This window comes from Hemitrygon akajei, chromosome 11 (assembly GCF_048418815.1).
Source record: "Hemitrygon akajei chromosome 11, sHemAka1.3, whole genome shotgun sequence".
Taxonomy (NCBI): domain Eukaryota; kingdom Metazoa; phylum Chordata; class Chondrichthyes; order Myliobatiformes; family Dasyatidae; genus Hemitrygon; species Hemitrygon akajei.
The window spans coordinates 17,006,135-17,032,074 of NC_133134.1; the positions used below are offsets into that span (position 1 = coordinate 17,006,135).

At 43.5% G+C, this 25,940-nt stretch overlaps 1 protein-coding gene and 1 long non-coding RNA gene across 8 annotated transcripts in view; one reads left to right on the top strand and one right to left on the bottom strand.

The window, feature by feature from the left end:
• Window positions 1-9,690: 9,690 nt before the first annotated feature.
• The window catches only part of LOC140735343 (septin-9-like), a 416,923-nt gene continuing 400,673 nt past the window's right edge, over window positions 9,691-25,940 (bottom strand). For all 7 annotated transcript variants that reach the window (XM_073060281.1, XM_073060280.1, XM_073060282.1 and 4 more), the window contains one exon: window positions 9,691-9,882. In XM_073060281.1, the coding sequence (XP_072916382.1) occupies window positions 9,732-9,882 (151 nt within the window). In that variant the 3' untranslated portion in view covers window positions 9,691-9,731. The remainder of the gene's footprint in view (window positions 9,883-25,940) is intronic.
• LOC140735347 (uncharacterized) overlaps window positions 9,756-25,940 on the top strand; it is a 51,748-nt gene continuing 35,563 nt past the window's right edge. Inside the window, exons 1-3 of the long non-coding RNA XR_012100737.1 lie at window positions 9,756-9,966; window positions 16,678-16,788; window positions 21,980-22,183. This is a non-coding gene — a long non-coding RNA (uncharacterized lncRNA). The remainder of the gene's footprint in view (window positions 9,967-16,677; window positions 16,789-21,979; window positions 22,184-25,940) is intronic.

The window sequence follows — 25,940 nt, forward strand, 5'->3', positions numbered from 1 at the left end:
AAGGCACAACCTGCTCTTGACAAAGTCATGCTGACTATTCCTAAAAGTAGTACAGTTTTGTTCGGTACCTTCACGTGAAGGTGTTGGGTAATAAAAGGGCAGATGTTATAGTAAAACAGGCACTTACCAAGTCTGAAGTTGATATAATAGCCAATATGGGAAAGTATGAAGCCAAATCTTGTATTAGCTTGGCTGGGACTGAGAAATAGCAGAAATTGTGGAATAGGAGTGGGGCAGAGAGGTGGTTTTACAGTTTGTATCCATCAGTCCAGGGGAGGCTCCTTTTGGGAAGGAATAGGAAGGGAGAGGTGTGGTTGGCGAGATTGAGGTTTGGAGACATGGGTTTGCACTCCACTTTGGCACTTGTTGGTAAGCATGGGAACAATAATGTGTAATTTTGTAAGGTCCCAGAGACGTGATTGTGATGTGCCAGAGATCTTCGTTAGAATGTGGGAAGCTACAAACTGGGGGTGATATTCTGGCACCTGAGGGGGGGGATGGTTAAGTCATGTGGGCCCTAATGAACTTTTTAATTAAAACAGGTTTGGGAGGTAGGAACTGGTTCCCCATTATAGCTCCCTTTATACTCATTTACGGCAGGTAATGAACCTTCCTGATAGGTGCGAGCCACCACTAGCACAAAAGAAGACGAAGAAGGGAAGATATTCTTCCTTTGTCCAGGAGAGGGGGTGAGAACAGTGGTGGATAAAATACCGGTAGATAAGATGTGGTTAAGGGCTTTCTCCACAATGGCAGAGGGGAAGCCATTTTTCAAGAGCACCTGTGTAGAGTCTGCTGATTCTATTGTATTTCTTTGTTCTGCTGTGAATGTCTGAAAGAAAATGAATCTCATTTAATGACATATACGTACTTTGACAATAAATTTACTTTGAACTTTGAAAAGATAAAGATCCGCTTTATTTGTCAAGTACATCAAAACATTGAGTGAAATGCATCATTTGTGTCGAGGAGGTGCTGGGGGATGCCCGCAAGTGTGACCATTTTCCAGTGCCAACGCAACATGCCCACAACTCCCTAACCTAAACTCGTACATCTTTGGAACGTGGGAGAAAGCCAGTGCACCTGGAGAAGTGCTACGAGGTCACTGGGAGAACGTAGTAAATCCTTACAACCGTGGAAACTGAGCCTGATCTTACAGCTGGTGTAACGCATTATGCTAACCACTATGCTCTCGTGCTGCCCTGCTAAAAGTTCTTCAAGATTTTAGATTCAATTTTATTTACTGCACGTACATCGAAGCATGCGGCGAGATGCATTGTTTGCGTCAACGTAGCGTGCCCACGATGCTCGGCAGACCGACACAGAGCATAATGAGCAACAATAACAGGAAGTCAAACCCCATTCCTCTGTCCCACCCACCCACGTACACAGTACTCCAAGCCCGGGACTGGCTGCATCCAGCCTCCTGCGGCTGGGCCTCAGACTCGCAGATACTGGCCCTTTGACTTCCCCGGTGGATTCTCTGAGCAAGTGCTGTACAGGAGGGATTAGGAGAACGGAATGTGATGTTTTCTGTATTTAACTGGGCGTAATGGTAGCATAACAGTTAGCACAATGCTATTACTGCTTGGGGCATTTTGGTGTTCGATTCTGGTGCCATCGGTAAGCAGTTTGTACGTTCTCTCCATGTGAGCAGTGTGGGTTTCCTCTGACTACTCCGGTTTCCTCGCACGGACCAAACATGTACCGATTAGTAGGTTAATTGGTCATTGTAAATTGTCCTGTGATTGGGTTAGGGTTAAATAGGGGAGTTGCCGGGCCAGAAGGGCCTGTTCTGCTCTGTATCTGTAAATAAATAAATAAAATAATGGAATTTGATCATTAGAGATGGGAAAGTCTTACATCTTTTGTGTGTCATTTCAACTAATTTCTGACCACTCACTGTTTAAGTCATGAGCCTGTCTTTGCACAGATTTCAACGCTGTGGATACAAACAGTTCTTAATCCCTTCAGCTTTGTTCATCAACGAAATCTGATCAAAAACTTTTGTTCCACAAGATCCAAATAATCAATTATCCTCTTAAAATCATCCCCTTCCCACCCACTTGCCTTCCCCTCACCTATCACCTGCCAGCTTGTCCGCCCTCCTCTCTTCCACCTTCTTATGCTGGCTTCGTCCTCCTGCCTTTCCAGTCCTGATGTAGGATTTCATCCCGCAACGTCGATTGTTTATTCCTCTCCATAGATGCTGCTGGACCTGGAGTTCCTCCAGAGTTTTGTGTGTGTGTTGCTCTTCAAATGGCATTGTTTTGCATGAATTTTGCAGGTTAGGTCAGGTCTAGGCTGGAGGTGCAATCACCTGGGTTGAGTATGAGGATATCCGAAGGGATTGTCAATTGGTGGGTCCTCGGGTGGCTGTAGCAGCCGATCCGGGATCCATATATTCTGGCGCAGTATGAGCAAGAGTAAAGGCTGATATATATTTGTGAGTTGCATCTATGCCATAGAGTACCCTAGGCCGTACCTATGCCATAGGGTGATGTGCACCTCCCCAAAAAAGTAAATCGTGTTGCGGCGACGCAGACCGCAACAACTGTGATTGGCCTGCTTGGTGGCATTGCATTTCCGGTTGCTTCTTCTCCATCATGTCTACACACCGATGCAAAATATATGAACCAAATGGTTAAATCTACCTGCCGACATGCGAGTATGTTTGAAATGCATTTCCTCGTCCATGTCTCTCACGAAGAAACTCAACACAGTGGCATAGAAACCCCACCGCCAACTAGCGTTTTGGCGCACAATGCCAACAGCGTAGAGCCTACGCAGAAGTGAAAATCAGGGCTACAGCGTAGCCCGTACGCACAAGTATAAATCAGCCTTGAGTCTCAACTGTAGTAGCTGCTGCTCGTTCTCCGTTTTACAGTGGAAGGTGCTCTTATGTAGAGCAGTTCCCTCTTGAACAGATTTCCTCTAGGAGATCTACTGAGCGCATTGTCTTCCCAGGTTTTAGAAACGCTGGTTACATCTGCTGGTAGGGGTATGTGATTCTTGATAGGAAATGATGCATGGTTTAAAAGGGCAGGCAGTGATCCTAGCTGCTCTTTCGACGCAAATGTAACAGATCCTTTGGGGCTATTGTCAGAGTGTTCTCCCAAGGTTACCTCTCAGCTACAACACGCATCTAGTCACTATCACATTGCTGTTTGTGGGAACATGTTATGTACAAATTGGCTGCTGCGTTTTGTAGAACCATGAGCACAGTTTAAAACAGCCTCAGTTCATCACAGAAGTTGTGAGACCACAGACGTCACTGGAGCAGGCCACAGTCTCGGTTCAGTGCGGAGCTGAGTAAGCATCACAGATCAGTGAGCAGAACCAGCCCTCATCTTGGATACCCTGACCTTTCAGTTCTGGCCCAGTGCTTAAATCATCCAAGTATCAGGTTGTTCCTTGCTCTCGGACTGCTCTAGGATCTGACCCCCACCTCCGTGATTCGGCCCGTACCCGACATTTCCAATCGCGCCCGGCGTTTGAATCGATCAGACCTTGGGACTTCCCTTGCCCTCAGGGGTGCCACAACTCTGCCCTGACCCTGCTTTGACCTCACCTCCTCCTTCGCTTGCTTTGACCATGCCTTCCCTGCATCCCCCTTCACTTCTCCCGACCATTTCTTGCCTGCGCCTCTCCATTTTTAGCGTTGATCATTATTCATAAAATGCTTAGTATTTTCTTTGGGTTTTTTTTGCTGGCAATAAGTAGTCACTGGGCATCTCCCGCGCCATCTGAAACCAGTTTCCTTTCGGCACTCCGGCTGTACAGGTTAGTAGTTAATGGCTTAATGGGTGTAATTGGGTGGCACAAGCTCATTGAACCCGAACAGCCTGTTACTAAACTGCATCTCTAAAATAAAAGCAATAAAACCACTGTCGTAAAAATAAATATTTTCAATAAATATTCAGCTTCTGAACTGAGTAGAATTCATTCCTGTCTAGAAATTGTAAATTTGCTTTAACTTCCTGTGGCCCAAGTTCACCCCTGACCTCTGGTGCCAACTGTGTGGAGTTTGCACATTCTCATTGTGTTGGTGTGGGATTCCTTCAGGTGCTTTATTTTCTTCCCACATTCCAAGATGTGCGGTTGGTGGGTTAATTGCCCCCAGTGTAGGTAAATGGTGGGGTGTGGTGTTGATAGATCTCAAGAGACTAGGAGGGAATTTGGGTTACAGTGGACACCTTAGATACAATGGGTCACATCGCTGCCTTCTACGTCAAAAGGAAATGAGATAAGAAAATTTTAGAATATTAAAATTTGCCAGGATGCTGCCTGGATTAGAGAGCATGTCTTTTGAGGATAGGTTGAGAGGGCTAGGGCTTTTCCCTCTGGAGTGAAGGAGGAGGTGAGGTGACTTGATAGAGATGTACAAGATGATGATAAACAGGCTGTAGGTAGAGTGGATAGCCAGAGACTTTTCCAAGGGCGCAAATGGCTAATGTAAGGGGGCACAAAAAGTTGATTGCTAGAAAGTATAAGGGGCTGGCATCAGAGATAAGTTTTTCCACACAGGGAGTGGTTGGTACATGGTGAATGGTGGTAGAGGCAAATAGATTAGGGACACAAGAGATTCTGCAGATGCTGGAAATCCAGATCAACACACGCAAAATGCTGGAGTAACTCAGCAGGTCAGGTAGCATCTATGGAAATGTTTTGGGCTGAGACCCTTCTTGAGTACCCATTTAAGAAACACTTAGGTAGTCACATGGATGACAGAAAAGTGGAGGGCTCTAACTAGATTGATCCTAGCGTAGGTTACAAAGTTGGCTCAACAGTTTGGGCCGATGGGCCTGTACTGTTCTATATGATAGAAACAACAACTGAAATATTGTGCCCAGATTTGAAATCTCTTCCCAAGGAAGGATAATCTTTGTAAAGAAATTAAATGAACTGTGTCTATACCAGGGGTTCCTACCCTGGAGTCCACAGACCCTTTGATTTATAGTGTTGATCCATGGCATAATAAGGATTGGGAACCCCTGAGCTGTTCACTCGAATATAGAAGACTGAGAGATGACCACATGGAAAAGTGCAGAGGGTAGATGCAGGAATGTTGTTTCCTGTTGGTGAGGAGTCTAAAACCAAACATCTCTGTCTCAGAACATGCAGCTGATCCTTCAGGACAGAGATGAAGGGCACTTGTTTTACCCTGAGTAGTGGATCTTCAGAATTCACTTCACAAGAGCTCTGTGAAGTCTCTGTGCATCTTCAAGTCAGAGACGTTTACTGATTAAGGGAAGCGAGGGATATTAGAGAAGGGTGAGGTGGAAGACCGGCTGCGGTAGAGCAGGTACAAGGAACTAGGTGATCACTCCTTACTTCTGTTCCTTGCCTTATAGTCTTGAAATAAGCAATGGAGTTTCGGGTTCTGCGTCCACAGCTTTCTTTGCCACAGAAATGGTGGCTGTGGCAGGAGGGATTAATTCATTCAATACAAATCCATTCTTCAGCAGAAAGTGCTGCGGAAAAGATCTGCGAGAATGTTGACTGAAGAGCCTGAGTTATAAGGAGAGACTGGGTAGACTGAGACTATTTTTGTGCCTGGAGTGCAGGAGGCTGAGGGGTGACCTCGCAGAGGTATATAAAATCACGAGGGGCACGTATGGTCTCAGTTTTATTTCCAGAGTAGGAAAGTCTAAAAGCTGGAGGATGAAACTTTAAGGTGAGAGGGGAAAGAGATCTGAGGGTCTTCGTTTTCATACAGAGGGTGGTGGGTATATGGAATGAACTGCAAGAGGAAGCTGTAAAGGTGGGTACAATTACAATGCTTTAAAAAATTAGACTAGTACTGATTTAGAGGTTTAGAGCAGGGGTTCCAGCCTGGGGTCCATGGCATAGAAAGGATTGGAAACCTCTGGTGTACAGGGAAGTGGACTAAATTCAGGTAAACAGGACATCTTGATTGGCATGGACGAGTTGCTAGCTTAGACAGACATCTTGGTTGGCATGGATGAGATTGGCCGAAGGACTAAGTTTCCAAGCTCTGAAAACTGGTCACAGCAGGGATAACACTGAAGGCATCAAATGGGCTCCTCCCGAGCCTTAACCCATTTGCCAGAAATATAAATTATGACTGTGTAGCTGATGGCACAAGTCCAAGGGTGGTGTCTTCCAGAGATGAATAGCCCACTATCATATACTTTGTGCATTCCTTTCCAAATGGGGCGAGAGGAATGCGTAGCCCCTTCAGGTGAGTAGAGGGAGTTGCCTCATCTGCTCAAACAGCTTCATGAGAGACTGAGACAACCCAGTACGAAGAAAATTAAACAAGGCTTAACTAGCAGACAGCTTTATTTTGATCATAAAATGAACATATAAAATCTATTTTTGTTCTGATTTTAATCCCCATAAAATGTAAGAGAAAGCTTAAATTTTGTTAAATATGGAGTGTAAGTACACGATTATTGTATGTGCAAACAAGGGTTGAACCACAGATTTTTTTTGATGCAGAGGGTTAAAAGGTGTTTAATTCTAGGCAAGCTGAAAAAGCTTTTGTTTAACATGGGTCTGGACTCACAACTGAAACTTGGGATTAACACAATAATCTTTGTGCACACTATCGATGTAATGGTCTTAAAGTGAGGACAATTCTCCCTTTGACATTGAGCTATAAAGGACGGAGAAGAAAGTTCCATAAACGTTAACCTTAATTGTAACCAGCAAGTGATACATCAGAGAAACAACTACGTACTCTGTTAGGATTGTCCAAACCAACAGTTTCTAGTTTTTCAAATGACTTAGTTCTGCTGACACTTGAGAGGAAAGGCCACCATTTAAACATTAAAAGTTTAAATTAAAACATTAAAGAAAATACAGATGAAAGTTCAGTTAAGACACAGATCACATTTTGTTAACACCCCTACACTTATGACTGCCTTGTTAGCAGGCTCTACCTCCTTGGTAGGTATAACGTTCTACTAGGTTCAAAGAGTCATGCTGATTTATAACTTAAAGGAGTGTGAAATTGTCAGACACTTCTTTTGGTTTTCTGTTTCATTTGAATGTAGAGTGGTTTTTGTTCGTTGTTATTGGGTGGAGTTGTCCACCTCTGTTTGCAGGGCCTTGTGAAGGTTAAAAATTTGGGTAGTGCTGTTTCTTAGCAAATTTGAAAGAGATTTTGCAGCTCTGCCAAAGTCCTGCAGGTGTCAGTGTTGCAAGGCTGAAGAACCTCCTATTCCGAGAGACACAAAGACTAGAACCTGATATAAGACACAAACTGCAGGAGCAACTCGGGAGATTGAGCAGCATCTTTGTGTTGGGGGGGGGGGGGGCTGGAATTCGCTTTGGGCTGAGACACTGGTGCAGGGCAAAACATCGACAATTCCTTCTCTGTGAACAGATGCTGCTCGACCAACTGAGTTCTGCCAGCGGCTTGTCCTTTTTACTATTCCTGGATATTAATTGCAATTCAGAGCCATGGTGGAACATTGGGAATGTATGCAGGTTTTGTCTAAAGGGCTTTCCAATGAGTATCATTCCAGTAGGCACATGCTAAGCCAGCCTCAATTTAGTATGTGGTTCCATACTCTGAATCCCAGTCTATCTTACCTTGTGTTTTGTGAATGCTGTGGTCATATTTAACATCCCCAACCAACTAAAGTCTTTCCCTCTGTATAACTTCAGTTAGCGCTGTTATGAATCAAGGTGCAACACTTGGCTTGTTGATTTGAGGGAGGTTAGGCAGAGTGGAATAGATCCTGGGGGGAGAAAACTGAGATTGTTCTTGAGAGATTTTTGATTTGTTACTATACAAAAGTAACGACTAATTTGGGTTTCCATCAGAGTCTTTTCTGACTTTGATTATATTTTAATCTTGTCCTTGCCCTCATTTTCCTTTCTCTGCAGCCTCCTTAATAAAAATGGTTCTCACCAGAACCTAATAGAACATTATCCTCTTTAATTATAAGTGCTCACACAGATGGGCAAGCACGTAGCACAATGTGGGCCTGCCGTTTGACTATTCCATAGGCATCACTCATTGAAGCCGGCTAACTTTTTATTTAAGGAATGTAAATATTACAAATGACCAAACTTGTCCATTGCAAATATCCAGCGGTCAATGTATAATGACTGTGACTCAAGAGCTAAATGCATTAGAAGATGCAGGATCCAACTTAATTCCCCTAACTTCCTTTTTGGCAGCAAGATGCAGTTATTTGAATTGAATTTGTTAAGATTTGCCTTTTCTCATCACTGAACTAAAGTGGTTCCTTTGCTGACTAACACCGCAGCAACGATGTACCTTGTCAGCTCCTTTCAGTTTGTGACACAGCGGATTTCTTTCTTGTGATAAACTCCTACTAGGAATGCCAAATGCCATTTGAACTGTAGGTGTGGAAAATAAATTCACTGAAGCTGAAATATTTTTATCAATTGAAAGGCTCTCATTTTAAAAACTCTTGCTTTGGCAATTCACTTTGATCATTCTGTAACCTCGCTGTTCCCATTGTCACGTCCCATCCTCTTGACATACTGTTTTGTTCTTACCCATGTTACGTAAGCATTAGCATCTTATGACTACCAGATGGCTGAATAGATTAATATTCGAGCAGTCAACAGGACAAATAACTCCTTCTGTCCCTTAACAATTCTACAACCTTCAAAAAAAAATGCTTCCAAGTATCTAATTCAGTCCAAGAACAGATGAACATCACTGAGTGAGATTTCAGCTTTCACCAAACAATCTACTTGTGAGCTAGCCCATTGAAGGTCAGTCCTGTTTGTTCAATTACAACATTATCCAGTTGAGTTACACACTCCAGAAATTGGCACTTGGCAACAGCTTTGCTTTTTAAAAAAAAAAGGCTTGGCAATAGTGTCTGAATTATTGCAAAGGTGACTCAAACACACATTTCTCCATAATGCATACAGGCTTCTAAATGGGTTTGTGAATGTGATGACTTCTGACTAGATAAAGTGTCCCCACAATAGGAAAACAGCAACAAGTACCTCTGAGCAACACCCATTTTCTTTTGTGGTAACTACATGTGTCCAAAGCACTTTCTTGGCCTTTTGCTATCATCTCCATGGAATGATTTTTTTGACCCACTTCACGTAATAGTCATTGGATGGGCTTGTCTCCAGACTTTCTAGCAGGGGTCTGGAGATCAGCAAACCACCATCACCGCCCCTCGCCCAGCCAAGAACACACCCTCACGCCTGAGGGGGAAGGGAGCATAAGTGGGTCAAGGCTGCCAGCTTACAAGGATACAGCACTGTCGTCGATCTTAACGGAGGAAAGAAAAGCAAGGCGTCTTCTAGTTTAGTGAGTGTCAACACTGTACAAACCATTAATTGAACAAGCTAGATGACCAAACTCCACCCATTCAGAATCATCAACATTCATTGTGCAATGTGCAGGCAAATACCAAACATGGGAACACATTCGACGCATACCGATCACCTATGTAAGCTAGCTTTTATGTTTTGAGCTCCCCTGTGCTAATGACAGACAGGAATACAGACACCATAATGATAAACTTGTAGCCAAACGACAACATTTTCTCCGAACCTGCTCTTCTAACAACCCTCCCCCCCCAACCCACCCCTTATTCCACCCCGTCGCCCGTTAAAAGATCTACATAAATTCTATAATCCCACAGCCTTGCTTTAACACAGAAAACACTTTTAACTCCAGTTCTATTTGAAATACAAAATCTGTACAATGCAAGGGAGACATTGAAAGCAAAGTTTATTGCCGGCTGACGAGCAGGACCTCAGTGATTATTTTCCAGGTCTTCCTTGCTGGTTACATAGTTCTCTTTCGGCAAGCCTTTGATTATGCCATTGCTTTCATTTAATCTTCGCACTCTGTAGCTCTCGTAATGGATCCTGTGTGTGACGTCTTTCAGATCCTGCAGGTGGGACCTTCAAGGGTATGAGCAGAGACAGAAGAATGAATCAAGGCCACAGTTAGAACTTGAGCAAGCCATTTGGCTCCTCTGCACCAAGGCAAGGACTATAACTTTAAACACCTAGCTTTTATTAATAATTAACTTTCTCCAATAGAGAAAAATTGAAAATCTATCAATCTCAGATTTAAAATGAATGAGTAACACACACAAAATGCTAGAGGAACTCAACATCTTAGGCAGTGTCTATGGAAATGAATAAACAGTCGATGTTTCGGGCCGAGACCCTTCTTCAGGACAGGGAAAGGAAGGGGGAAGGTGACAGATAAAAAGGTGGGGTAAGGGGAAGGAGGATAGCAAGGAGGTGATAGCTGAGGCCAGGTGGGTAGGAAAGATAAAGGGCTGGAGAAGAAGGAAACTGAGAGGAGAGTGGATCATAGGAGGAAGGGATGGAGGGGCACCAGGGGGAGGTGATAGACGGGGAAAGGAGATAAGGGGCCAGAGTGGGGAATAGAAGAAGGAAGGGGGAGGGAAATTATTTTTTATCAGAAGGAGATATCGACATTCATGCCATCATATTGGGGCCTACCCAGACGGAATTTAAAGTGTTGTTCCTCCACCCTAAGGGTGGCCTCATCATGGCACAAGAGGAGGCCATGGACTGGCATGTTGGAATGGGAATGGGAATTAAGAATCCATGAAGTTCTGCTTTTGGTGGATGGAGCAGAGGTGCTCGACCTTGAACCAACTGTCCTTTGTAGAAGAGGGATCCGAATTTCTACCCTCAGTGCAGGCTTCACACTAAGTGCTGACATGGAGGAACAATGGTGAAACAGTTAGCACTGCGGCCTCACTGCCCCTGAGGCCCCGGTTCAGAATCAGAATCCGGTTTATTACGACCTACTTCCATCACATGAGGTTTGTGGCTCTGCAGCAGCAGCACAGTGCAAAGACGTAAAATAAATTACCATAAATTACAAAGAATGCAAAAAAACAATGGAATAAGCATGAGTCTACAAGTCTGCTAGTACACTGGGGAAGCCAGAAGCTGAAAATCTGTGAGTATACAAGTCTATTGGAGGCTGAAGGCCGGGAGGCAGCCTGACCTGCAGTTTGGGGGGGGGGGGGAGGATGTGTGTGTGTGTGCGCGTGCGCAAGGGGCTTGATTTTGCCCTAGGAGACAAGAGAGAACTCTATTATTCTGTTGTGCCTTGTAGGCATGCTATGTTGGCACTGGTGCCATTTGCAGGCTACCCCAGCACATCCTTAGTTTGTGTTGGCTGTAAAGGCAAACAACACACTTCACTGTGGGTCTCAATGTACATGTTGTAAATAAATGAATCTCACTCTGAAAGGGTTCATGAATCACTCAGAAATCCGACGGCGGAGGGCAAGGAGCTGTTTCCGAATGGTTGAGAGTGTAGGTCTTTAGGTTCCTGTTCCTCCTCCCCAAAGCTAGTTACAAAAAGAGAGGGCATGCCCTGGATGGCGAGGGTCCTTAATGAAGGATGCTGCATTTTTGAGGCAAAGTTTCTAGAAGATGTTCTTGATGGAGGGAAACGTTGTGCATGTGATGTAACTGGCTGGATCTATAACCTTCTGCAGCCTTTTGGATCCTGAGCACTGGAGCCTGCACACTAGGCCGTAATGCAGCCAGACAGGATGTTCTCCACCACGGAAACGTGCAAGTGTCTTTGGTGACATACCAGTTCCATCCTGCACTGGAGTGCTGCCTTACTTGAAATTTGTGTACTCTCTGTGTGAGTGTGAGGGCTTCTCCCACATCCCTAAGATGTGTGGATTGTTAGGTAAAATGGCTGCTGTAAATTGCCCCAGGTGTAGGTGTGAGGTAGGTAAGGGGTAAATAAGAGGAAATCAGGATACGTAGATGGTGCTTGGAGGTCATCACAGGCATAGTGTGCCTGAGACCTCATTCCATGCCCTAACCTCACTCCCATAGGTCTGCCTCTCTTTCTCAGACAACGTCGCTTCACCAAATATCAAAATGCAACAGGAAAACACCACAACATTTTTCCAGAATATGTTGGGACTTTTATATTTTTTAATTGACATATGGAGTAGGCCCTTCCTGCCCTTCGAGCCTTGCTGCCCTGCAATCCCCTGATTGGATCCTAGCCTAATCAAGGGACAATTTACAATAGCCAATTAACTTATCAACCAATACATCTTTGGACTGTGGGAGGAAACCAGAGCACCCAGAGGAAATCCACACAGTCAAAGGGAGAACATATTTAATTATTAAAATCACAGTGAATACAAACTGCACTGAATTCACTTAAAGTTAGTGGCTCTCAAATTCCATAGATAGTCACCTGTAGCTCGACATAATCTCTTACATTTATAAGGCCAGCAGGCCACTTGGTTCATCAGGTCTGTGCAATTCTTGTGCAGATATCCTGCTGGGTCCCTTCCCCTCTGTACTTATTCTCCTTTACACATGCCCTTCAATTTCCTCCTTGAATTATTAATCTGCTCTAGGGATTAGCTTAGAGTAGCAAATTCATTTTCCACCCATTTTTTTCTCATCACATGGTTTGCTGACAGTGCTGAACTTGCAGAATAGGCACTGCAGCGACACCTACTGGGCACCCAAGGCTCTGCAGCAACAATTGGTTGGTGTGCTGAAGAGGGTTAAGGGCCAAGCTCTGACTTTTATAGACAATAGACAATAGGTGCAGAAGTAGACCATTCGGCCCTTCGAGCCTGCAATGCCATTTTGAGATCATGGCTGATCAACTACTATCAATACCCGGTTCCTGCCTTGTCCCCATATCCCTTGATTCCCCTATCCATAAGATACCTATCTAGCTCCTTCTTGAAAGCATCCAGAGAATTGGCCTCCACTACCTTCCGAGGCAGTGCATTCCAGACCCCCACAACTCTCTGGGAGAAGAAGTTTTTCCTTAACTCTGTCCGAAATGACCTACCCCTTATTCTCAAACCATGCCCTCTGGTACTGGACTCTCCCAGCATCTGGAACATATTTTCTGCCTCTATCTTGTCCAATCCCTTAATAATCTTATATGTTTCAATCAGATCCCCTCTCAATCTCCTTAATTCCAGCGTGTACAAGCCCAGTCTCTCTAACCTCTCTGCGTAAGACAGTCCAGACATCCCAGGAATTAACCTCGTGAATCTACGCTACACTTCCTCTACAGCCAGGATGTCCTTCCTTAACCCTGGAGACCAAAACTACACAATACTCCAGGTGTGGTCTCACCAGGGCTCTGTACAAATGCAAGAGGATTTCCTTGCTCTTGTACTCAATTCCCTTTGTAATAAAGGCCAACATTCCATTAGCCTTCTTCACTGCCTGCTGCACTTGCTCATTCACCTTCAGTGACTGATGAACAAGGACTCCGAGATCTCTTTGTATTTCTCCCTTACCCAACTCTACACCGTTCAGATAATAATCTGCCTTCCTGTTCTTACTCCCAAAGTGGATAACCTCACACTTATTCACATTAAACGCCATCTGCCAAGTATCTGCCCACTCACCCAGCCTATCCAAGTCACCCTGAATTCTCCTAACATCCTCATCACATGTCACACTGCCACCCAGCTTAGTATCATCAGCAAATTTGCTGATGTTATTTTCTATGCCTTCATCCAAATTGTTAATGTAAATGGTAAACAGCTGTGGTCCCAATACCTGTGGCACCCCACTAGTCACCACCTGCCATTCCAAGAAACACCCATTCACCGCTACCCTTTGCTTTCTATCTGCCAACCAGTTTTCTATCCATGTCAATGCCTTCCCCCCGATACCCTGAGCTTTGATTTTACCCACCAATCTTCTATGTGGGACCTTATCAAATGCCTTCTGAAAATCGAGGTACACTACATCCACTGGATCTCCCCCGTCTAACTTCCTGGTTACATCCTCGAAAAATTGGCTCGGCCCAATCCTATCACTGCTATCTAGATATGCCACTATTTCATCCTTAATAATGGACTCTAGCATCTTTCCCACTTTTGACACATATATTTGCATATTATTTTTGAACTGCCTTTTTTAAGCAATCTTTATCTGTCTTTGAAACTTCCTCTCTCTTTTATTTAAGCACTTCTATGCTGTGCATTAAGGCAGTGATCACAGTAAGAACATCATTAAGAACATCTACCATAAATGCCGCCTGGCAGGGCGAAAAGCATTTTCAAGTATGCATATCACCTTAACCATGGATTTTTTACTCTCCTCCCGTCCAGTAGGGGCTACAGGAGCCTCCGCTCCCGCACCAGCAGGCACAGGAAGAGCTTCTTCCCTGAGGCTGTGACCCAGCTGAACCTCACATCACAGTGCAAAGCAGTATTGCACCCATATTGTACTGTCTCAGTACTTTTATATTTGTGTGCTGTAGCACTTCTTATTCACAGTTATTTTGTAAATAACACTATTCTTTGCATTTCTGGTTAGATGCTAACTGCATTTCATTGGCTTTGTATCTGTTATCGGCACAATGACAATAAAGTTGAATCTAATCCAATCTAAGAGATGAATATTCCACATATTGCTTTGTTATTGGCTATAGGGGTTAGACAAACTTGTTTTCTTAGTATAAAAAGAGGTAATATTATTTTTATCTGATGCACTGGAGGCTGCGGGGTGACCTAATAGATGTTTTTAAAATTATGAGAGGTGCAGATAAGGTTTTTTCACAGGGTAGGAACATAGAACATGGATCACTAAAGCATACGACAGGCCCTTCGGTCTACAATGTGGTACCAAACCTTTAACCCACTCCGAGATCAATCTAACCCTTTCTTCTTACATAGCACTCCAATTTTCCTTCATTTATGTGTCTCTCTAAAAGACTCTTAAATGTCCTTAATGTATTTGCTTCAACCACTTCCCGTCTGTGTTTTCCCATCATTCTCTGTGTTTTTAAAAAAAATTACCTCTGACACACACTTCCCACCCCCATACTTTCCTCTAATCACTTTAAAATTACGCTCCATCATATTGACCATTTCCACCTGGCGGTGGGGCGGTTGGGGGGGGATGGGGTAAGAAATAGCCTCTGGATGTCCATTCTATATGTGCCTCTTATCATCTTGTACACCACTTTACAACACATCAATGGTAACAAACCTGATTTCTGATTCACGTCACCTCTCACCCTCCTTCACTCAAAGATTAGAGGACATAGTTTTTAAGATGGTTGGGGGGAGAAGTTTAAAGGGATAACTTTTGTTTCACACAGAGTGGTGGATGCCTGGAACACACTGACAAGGGTGCTGGTTGAAGCAAACATGATAGAGGCATACAGAAGGCATTTTATTCATTTACAGAGATACAGCGTGAAATAGGCCCTCTGGCCCCTCGAGCTGCGCCACCCAACAAAACCTTGATTTAACCCTAGTCTAATCATGGAACAATTTTACATTGGCCAATTAACCTATCAACTGGTAGGTCTTTGGGAGGAAACCAGAGCACCTGAGGAAATCCACACGCTCACGGGAAAACGTATAAACTCCTTACAGACGGTGGTGGAAATTGAACCACTATAACCACCGTGCCGTTTCTATGGGGAACATACAGGGATTGGACAGATGTGCATCACTGCCAAGCAGAGAGGTTGAGCTTAACTTGGCATCATGGTCAGTACAGACATCATGAATTAAAGGGCCTGTTCTGAGTTTGATTATATTGGTGTAGTTACCAAGACGATGACAACAAACACTTGCATTTTTGGTGGTATTTATGTATTTTATTCCACATCTGTACATTATCCTCGATTTTTTAATATAATTTTTAAAATTCTTTATAAAACGTTGAATGATGTTTTTTGTCCTATGTCGCACCCTGACCAACGCACCACAGCAAATTCCTAATACATGCAAATGTATATGGTGAATAAAGTTGTTCCTTGATATCTCCTTTCAAATAGCAATAATAACCCAAGATTGTTATGAAGCCTGAGTATGTGACACTGAGCCACACATGGAGTTACACAGGGAGAAAACCAAAAGGGATACCTGGTCAAAAAGGGCAAGGAGCAGGTTGAAGGCGGAAAGAGAGAAGCAGAGAGGCAGGTGGGTCTAGAGAGGGAATTCCAAACGAGATCTCGCTAGCTGGAGATTGAAAGATGATCAGGAGGCTGGAATTGGAAGAACGTGGATATTTCCGCATAACGGAGATAGGGAACGGTGAGGCCATGGAGCGGTCTGGAAATAAAAGATGAAAATTTTAAAATCAAGATGTTTAAGGAGCAGGAAGTGTGGGTCAGCAAGCACACTGTGGCCAGTTTGGTGTCAGGCTGGGACACAGACATCCAGGCTTCAGATGACTTCTGATTTAGACAATAGAAATATCGATTATGCATGGAGTAGGTTGACTGGCCACCAAAGTCATCCCTAAATCTGGGGTGTGTCACCAGGAACGTGGGGAGAGTAGAAGGATCAGTGTAAATTTGCACTCGAGGGATGGAGGGTCTGTTTTAATTCTGTATAATTTCATAAGGAAATGTGGCTACAAGGCTCAGCTTTATCATGATGGCCACTAACACTGAAATGTTAACATCTGGCCTGAAATGTTGACTGTACTCTTTCATAGATGCTGCCTGGCCTGCTGAGTTCCTTCAGTATTTTGTGTGTGTTGCTTGTATCTATTCTACAAGTCTGAGTTTAGAGAGAAACTCTGCTGCATAATTTGTCACTAATTACTTATAATATTCCTGCGATTCACTGCCTGTAGTAAATTTTTATTTTGGTAAGCTCATATTTGTAATGTACCAAATCCTATTCAATTTGTTAATTTTTTTCTCTCTTGCATTTCTGCCCAGAATAGGTGTGAATCAAGATACAGAAACGGTTCAAACAGGCCAGTGGGGTGTTTGCAATGCAGAACAGCAATGTTTTATTGACAGCCATTAACTAAAGTCAGACAACTGGTTATAAGGTATTTTATGTAAACAATAGTTTTGAATTTACTTGCTTGTAAAATTTAACCCTGGTAAGTTAGAGCCCAACAAATCCCAAAGAAGACTAAACTGTTTAACAGGCTAACTGGTGTTTCTAATATAGAGTGCAAATACAGGAACTGGTTTAAACTGGTTCTAATTCTACTCCCTATATTTGCTGGTAATTCAATCCATAAAACAGAGATAGACATGGTCTTGTGATCTTCTGCTAAATCACTTAATAGTCTCTGGTGACTTTTCACAAGAATCCTTTTTCTTGCTGTAGGATGAAGAAAGTTTCCTTGTCGCCTTGTGGTATCAGAGGAAGAATTTTTTAAATAGGGATCAAACACCGCAAGGAAATTATGTCGAGGAGGTAGAATGTAGGGGGAAAAGTTAGCTTGCAGGTAACTTCGGTAAAAGTTTGTCCCAGGTTGTGAACAGTTTTCATTAATGTCCATAAATTGGGAAATAAATCTGTACTGTAGGCGGTATGGTGGTGTAGTGGTTAGCACAACATTCTACAGTGCCAGTGACCTGGGTACAATTCCTGCTGCTGTCCCTGAAGTGATTGTATGTTCTCTCCATGAGTGTGTAGGTTTCCTCCCACAGTCCAAAGGTGTGCCAAAGGATTAGTAGGTTAATCGGTCACAGGAGTATATTCGTTGGGCCAGAAGGGCCTGTTATTGTGCTGTATCTCTAAATCAGGGGTTTCCAACAATTTTTTTGCCATGGACCAATACCATTAAGCAAGGGGTCTCTGTACCCAAGGTTGAAAACCTCTAGTCTAGATGAATAAAACAAATAAACCATTTGATTCAGTTATCATAGCATCAAAACCACATAAAACTGAGCATTACGGAAACCCCACAATCTAGATCACGTCCTTTCCTTATTGTTTCTCATCAGGCAGTAGGTACAGGAGCCCGAAGATCCACACCTCAAGATTCAGCAGCGGCTTCTTCCCCGGTGCCACCCGGTTCCTGAACCGATCTGAAAACTCCTAATTCTACCTTGGACTATACAGTATTTCCCTCAACATTCACTGATAACAACACGTTCTTTTGCTTATTGTGTCATTGACAATAAGTTTTGTATAACTGGTGTTAGTTTAAGTTTAAGTGATTTATGTTGCAACTGCTGCAAAATGCTAATTTTCAAGGCATTAATAGCCTGGGTGTGCATATCCATGAGAATAAACTCATGATTGATTCCCTTGGGATCCATAAAGTATGTCTGTCAAAGGACAATTAGTCAGAGGATCCTGGGACCAGCATGTAACTGACAAGGCAGTGCCTCTATTAGAAGTTTGTGCAGATTTGACATGTCATCTAAAACACTGGCAAATATCTATAGATGCACAGTGGCTGGTTGCATCCCCACCAGGAAGAGAAACACCAATGCTTAAGAACATAAGCACCTACAAAGAGTGATGGACATCGCTCACTTAATCACAGGCAAAGATCTCTGCACCACTGAGCACATCTACAAGGACTGGCACCATTAGAAAGCAGCATCCATCAACAAGGACCCACACAACCAAGGTCATGTTCTCTTCTTGCTGCTATGCCACCATCAGGCAGGAGGTACAGGAGCCTTAGGTCCCACACTACCAGGTTTGGGGACAGATATTAGCCTACAACCATCAGGGTGGATAACTTCTGAACCAGGGTGGGTAACTTCACTCACCACAACAGTGAACCGATTCCACAACCTGTTGACACACTTTCAGTGACTCTACACCTCTTGTTCTTAGCATTATTTATTTACTATTTATTTACTATTTATTTTTTATTATTATTATTAGTTTTTTTTGTATTTGCACAGTTTGTCTTCTGCACATTGATACTTTGTCAGTCTTTGTGTGCAATTTTTCATTGATTCTATTATATTTCTTTGTTCTACTGTGAATGCCTGCAGGAAAATGAATCTTGTTTGCATATGGTAACCCAAATGTACTTTGATAATAAATTTACTTCAAACTTTGATATCAAATAAGCAATTTCCCCTTGTAGAAGAGGGATCCAAATTTCTATCATCATGCAATGTTATCCTGCTGGAATCCAAACTGAGCTGCAATGGTATTAAGACAGCTGGGTAGGCCATTCCACAGGAACTCTCTGGCCAGACATTTTACCGATTTCTCTAAGACTGCAGCTGTAAAGTATTTAGAATTTCAATGGAAGCAAGTCCATCATCCCTTTCAACCAGAGTTGCTGTAAGTCTTTTCACCATCTGTCATTAAATGTTGACATTGTCTTGGCTTCCATCATTAATTCTACCACTGTCTCACATACTTCCACATTGTCCTGAATCTCTAACACTCAATCAATATACTGCAGCTTACCTCCCACACACTCTTGATCATAAGAAGTACTCTGTCTCCATTTATTTTTTTTTCAAGATACAGTGCAGAACTGGCCCTTTTAGCCCACTGAGTCGTGCCTCTCAGCAACCCACCTATTTAGCGCTAGCCTGTTCACGGAACCATTTACAATGACCAGTCAGCTACTCGCTGGTATGTCTTTGAAATCAAAGCACCTGGAGGAAACCCATGCGCGCATGGGAAGAACGTAGAAACTTTCTTACAGAGGATGCCGGAATTGCACTATGAACTCCAATGTCCCGAGCCGTAAGCGCTCTGCAACTGTGGCACCCTTGAACCCTTACGAAATCACCAAACGGTCTCCTGCATTCCCTTCAGCTCTTTCACAATGAATTTTAGGTGCTGTAAACTTCTCACTCTCTTTCCTGTCCTGTTGTGCTCAGAGTCTTTGTAGATTCACTTTTGCACCTCACCCTTAAGGTTTGATTGACTAGAAACTGGCTTTTGCCTCTAATCAATCATTCCATCCATGCAGTCTGTTGGAAAGCCAACCTTGAAACAATTGATAGAGCAGGAGGCCTGGGAGACGGAACTGGGAGTGAGACCTGTGCATTGATTTGAACTGAGGGAATTGGGATTGACTGATTTACAAAGATGTTGCTAGGGCTTGAGGAATTGAGGAAAGGTTTTATAGGTTAGGACTTTATTCCCTGGAGCATGAAAGAATGAGGGGAGATCTTATAGAGCTATACAAAATTATAAGGGGTATAGAAAAGCAGTGCTTCCCCCCCCCCCCCCCCAGGTTGTTTGAGACTAGAAGCTGTATGTAAAGGCTGAAAAGTGGAAAAGTCAAAGGGAATCTGAGGATAGTGAGAGTGCGGAATGAGCTGCCAACAGAAATGGTGGATGCGGGTTCAATTGCAACACTTAAGTTTGGATGAGAGGGGTATGGAGGGCTATGGTGCAGGTGCAGATGGATGGGACTAAACAGAAAAATAGGTCAGCACAGACTAGATGGGCTGAAGGACCTACATGTGTGCTGTAGTGATCTGTGACTCTATGACCAGTAGAAAGGTCTGGGCAAGGATGCAGGATTGGCAGACATGATTGGGCCAGAATTGCTACCATGGTGAAGGGTAGGGTGTGGTGGTTGCTAGGTGATGGGTATGGTGTTGCAGTTGCTAGGTGATGGGTAGTGTGTGGTGGTTGCTAGGATGATGGGTATGGTGTGGTGGTTGCTAGGTATGGTAACCATGCAGCAAGTGGAGTCAAGGTGGGGAGACTTGGGAGCATGACGGCCAATGGATGTGGTGTCCTGGTGGTCATGGGTTGGATCTCATTGGAGGGTAGTGATTGGTATTTAGGGCCATGAATGTCAGTGGTTTGGTGGAATGAGGGATGTCAGCGGTAGGGCTGCTGCCACCAGTGAACAGTGGGGGAAATCAGGTTAGCATAACTCTCAGTAGGGATCATAACAGCTTTGTCAAGCACAATCTTGCCTTAGGCATTCTGCATTGGCAGCTTCTAATTATTTTTTCACTTCATCTGCATACCAAATTATTTTGCCATTAATTGACGAATCTACTATTCGGTGGTTAGTTTGTCAAGGTGTGGTATACCATTGGCTTGGGTTAGGGAAGATGATCAAGGAGGTATAGTCAGATGTGACTATACCCACCACACAGACTGGTGATCATTAAGGCAGATACATTAGAGGCAAGCGCGGAACAAGCTGCCAACGGAAGTGGGGGATGAGGGTTGAGACTTTTTGAGATAGGTACATGGATGAAGCAGAAATAGAGGGTTATGTAGGAGGGAAGGGTCAGATTTGTCTGTGGACAGACTTCAGTTCTGAATGCTATTTACCTACTTTTATAGCTTGCACGATTTGCTTTATTTTCTTTGCACATTAGGTGTTTGACAGTCTTTTCTTAATGGGTTCTTTTCGGTTTTGTTGTTTTGTGGCTGGGTGTAAGGAGACGAATCTCAAGGTTGTATAATGTATATATACTTTGATAATAAATGTACTTTGAACTTTAAACTTTGATTAACCTTAGAACATGTTCAAGGGCTTGCACAATATGGTGGGCTGAAGGGCCTGTACTGTGCTGCAATGCTCTATGTTCTATGTATAAATGGCCACGCAGGGAATATTGGAGTCATATTGGAATATGACAATCAATGGCTTATTGAACTCCCATAACTGTCCATTTCCCCCCATTGACACTACCTGATAACTAAGCTCACTTAACATCAATATATTCAACCATCTGCTAACCACCGGCAAAAATGGGACCATAATTAGAAGAGATTTTTCTAAACTCCACCTGTTTAAATTCTATATTAATGAAGTAAACAAAGGAACTTGTGATAATGAGAAGCCCAGATTATTCATTACACTGAAACTTGAAAGTCACTTTTACATTGTCTAGTTTTTCCAAATCCTGATGCATCAGTTTCGCTGCTGCTACTGAAGCCTGTGTTATATAAATACTCCCAGGTACAAATTAAGCCACTGTGACGTTAATCACTCCTACAGTGTGAAGTCATTTCTGCTATGCCATTGTTTAAGTCAATTAAGTCCAATAATAACCAGCCAGGCTCCTGTGGTTCCACTCAGTGCATTGGAGGATATTAAAAGTAGAAATGTTTTTTGTGTCTATGTTGGCATCATGGTGCAGGACTTCTTATGATCCAACGTCTGGCTTGTTTTCAGTGCAGGTCATGTCAATTTTATTCCATCTGACCTCCCCTTTATTTGTGCCCATTTTCTTCATAAAATTATTTTTAGTATGGTCCACTAAGGAAGTGATTCTACAATTGAACTTGATGCATTTGTATTTGATTGGTTTAATTACTGGCAGGTTCTCTTACTTCAACCTCGTAGTAGTAATGCGGTCACTCAACTCGAGTACGAAGTTCTCTAAGGGACTGGCTACTGGTGGGTCCTCAGGAGGCTGTGGATGCAAATTCAGGGGCCTCCGTCGTATCCAGGACATCCGGGGCAATACCTCAAAAAGGTGGCATCCATCACCCAGGGCGTGCCCTCTTCCCATTACTACCATCAGGTAGGAGGTACAGAAGCCTGAAGGCACACACTCTGTGATTCAGGAACAGCTTCTTCCCCTCTGCCTTCTGATTTCTGAATGGACATTGAACCCATGAACACTACCTCACCGCTTCTTAATTTTTATTTTTGCACTGCTTATTTAACTATTTTATATATGTGTGTGTGTGTGTGTGTGTGTGTGTTATGTATACAGTACATACTTACTGTAATTCTCACTACTTCTTCTCTATTATAATGTATTGTATTGTACTGCTGGTGCCAAGACAACAAGTTTCAAGTGATATTAAACCTGACTCTGATTCTGAATCTGACATACTTTCGTACAGTGGGAGCAGGAGTAAGTGATGGCTGTGGTTAGTGGTCGGGTCTTTTGGTTGTTCAGCCTCTCCTTTCACAGCTGTCGCTTGTTCTCTGCGGCACAGCTGAGGTTGTTCTCATGTAATGAAGCTCCCTCTTGAACAGATTTCCTCCAGGGGTATCTACTCTGCAATTGTTGCAATCGATGAGGATTTAATGTCTCGCGATTTTGAACGTGGGCAGTAACGGATACACACTGGGCGTGAGATGAAGGCATTTTTAGTGATTTCCTTTCTAACTGTCATTCCTTTTGCTCTCTGTTCAAGATTGAAAATTTAGAAATATCCTCTCTGAAAGAGATTAAACCTCAATCAACGATAATTTAGAATGATCGAGCAATTCAATCTCAAAGGACACTGTGACGTTTCAAACACAATTAATGTGGGAACTGAACAATTACTCAAAACTTAGCCAGAAATTGGTCCACGAAGGAGATTAAAAGGAATGTGTTGAAGCCAAGAGGGCAGGTAGCAAGCTGGAATGGTTAAGGGTGGGTACAGGTGGCCCCCGTTTTTCGAATGTACGCTTTACGACAGCTCACTGTTACAAGAGACCTACATTAGTACCTGTTTTCGCTAACCAAAGTGGATTTTCACTTTCACAAAAAAAAGACGCCCACTTTATACATGTGCTTACCCTGAGAAAGGCTACCACGATTGTGAAGCCTTGTGCGGGCAGTTGTGTGCGTATGCGTGTACATGCGTAGGTGGGTGCATGCGTAGGCAGGTACGTGCCGATTTTTTTTCTCCAAATCAGTTTTGGCTCAATCTTCCCAATTCTGATAAGTGGAACTACACCGTACATACATTATTTCTACTTTATATAGGCTGTGTATTTATATCATTCCTGCTTTTACTGCTTGGAGTTATTTTAGGTTTTATGTGTTATTTGGTATGATTTGGTAGGTTATTTTTTTGGGACTGGGAACGCTCAAAAATTTTTCCGATATAAATTAATGCTAATTGCTTCTTGGCTTTACGACATTTCGGCTTACAAGCGGTTTCACAGGAATGCTCTACCTTCGGATAGCAGGGGAAATCTGTACTGCAGAGGTTGGAGTCTCGGCCGTAAGGCTATAATACCAATGGCGGAGAGATTAGACGTGGAAAGGTGCAGATGTGCGAGTGCATCCCAGGGCTTGAACCTGTAAAGCGGAGGTCCCCACTCTGGAGGCTGTCCCCACCATCCAGGCTCACATTCATTTATTTATCACGCACACACTGAAACGTGTCGTTTGCTGCCGACCTCAGTCGTGAAGGCGATGACACCATTTCTCGTCAGGGTTACTCTGTGATAGGTTGAAAGGCTCGAGGACAATGACTGAGATTGTCCCAACCTGGATGGATGGAGCACATATTTCATCTGCAAATAAGGCAGTTCTTCGCGTCTGTCCTCTGTTTCGACAGAAGGAGGATTGAAAAATTCGCTCAGCTGTAAAACTCATTCTCTGCCGTACTTCATCTGTACTTCGGTGGCCCGCAGTCCAGCCACAGTTCGCTAAGCTTCCAGGAGCATTGCCACTTGTCAGCTCTGGCATCAATTTAGCATTCCCCAAGCCTTTAAAAGAGCTGAGCTTTCCAGAGATCCTCTTCTCCCCAGTCCTCTGAGACGGGAAATGGGAGCGAGGAGGATCGCAGATGGTAGCCTATGTTGGGAAAGTGACAAAGCAGTCAGAGCATAAACTCGGTTATGCCTTGTGAGAACAGCCAAAGGTACTTCCCCAGGCAGGACATCTGGTACTGGTCAAATATCACCCGAGGTGGTGATCCCATCACTAATCCGTGAGCTCTGACCATTCCGGACTCTGCGGGCTGAGAATCCACGAGCTATCACCAGACTAATCCCCTCTCACAAACCAGCTGCCAACTCTCTTGCTGGGCAAATTAGCGGAGGAAAGCTACTTCCAATAATTTCTGACTTCATCAGCAAAAGATACGGGTGTACTGACTCATTCAGGTTTGTATTATCAGACAGGTTGTCCCTGGGGTTTCAAATACCTGACTCTCAGACACACATGGATTGGAACAAACTCCCACAAAATTAAATTCAAGTGTCCAACACGTACAGACGTCATTCCTACAAATGGCAGAAATAGTTCGAAATTCAAAGTAAATTTATTATCAAAGTACATATATGTCACCATATTATACCCAGAGATTCATTTTCTTGCAGGCATTCATAGTAGAACAAAGAAATACAACAGAATCAATGAAAAACTAAACACACAGACTGACAAGCAACTGATGTGCAAAAGGCAAACACAAATATAAATAAATAAATAGATAGATAGACGGATAAATAAATAAATAATACAGAGAACATGAGTTGTAGACTCCTTGAAAGTAAGTTCATAGACTGTGGAATCAGTTTTACTATTTTATTCTATTTAGAGCATGGGTTCCAACCTATTTTATGCCATGGACCCTTACCATTAACCGAGGGGTCCGTGGACCCCAGGTTGGGAACCCCTGATTTAGAGATACAGCGCGGAATGGGCCCTTCCTGCCCAATGAGCCACACTGCCCAGCAACCCACTGATTTAACTGTAGCCTGATCACAGGACAACTTATGATGACCAATTAACCTATTAACCTGGTACGTCTCCAGACCGTAAAACCAGAGCACCTGCAGGAAACGCGCAAACTCCTAAGGATGGCGTTGGAACTGAATTCTGATGTCCTGCGCCACTGTAGCATTACACTGACTGCCACGTTACTGATGTGGGCAAAGTTATTCATGCTCTTTCAGGAGCCTGATGGTTTCAGGTGCAGTGAGGCAGAAGTGTTAAATGTTGTACCGTTGTTCCCCCACGTCTGCACTCCGTGCTGAATATTGACAGCACTTCTACATGCAGCAAAGGGTAGAGATATCTTATCTGTACCTTCCATAATTGTCTAAATTCCTTTTGGGTCTCTTCTCTGCCTCTAAAGCTCCAGGGAGTTTAGCCATAAATAGCTCACACCCTCTAATCCAAGCAGCATCATGCTAAATCCCAGCAACATTCACACCCAGAATTAAGATGACTGATGGGAAAGTCACTCAGTAATGCTTGCCTGCTACTGGATTGATTATAAGCACGTTTGGATGATGCAATCAGATTCCACCCGGCATTTTAGAGAACTATTAATCCCGCTTTAATTAAGAGACTAAATTTAACTGAGACTTCCTTTTGTTGCAGTTTGTAGACACTTTGTCGACCTGGTCACTGCTGAACGGATAGGCTTTACTGTGAATTAGTTTAATTATTCTGAGCCTTTCTGTATGGGGCGGGGGAGGCATCGCCAGCAATCCTTGATCAGAATTTGATTCCCACCGCTGTCTGTAAGGAGTTTGCACGTTCTCCCCACGACTGCATGGGTTTCCTCCAGGTGCTCGGGTTTCCTCCTGCTTTACAATGA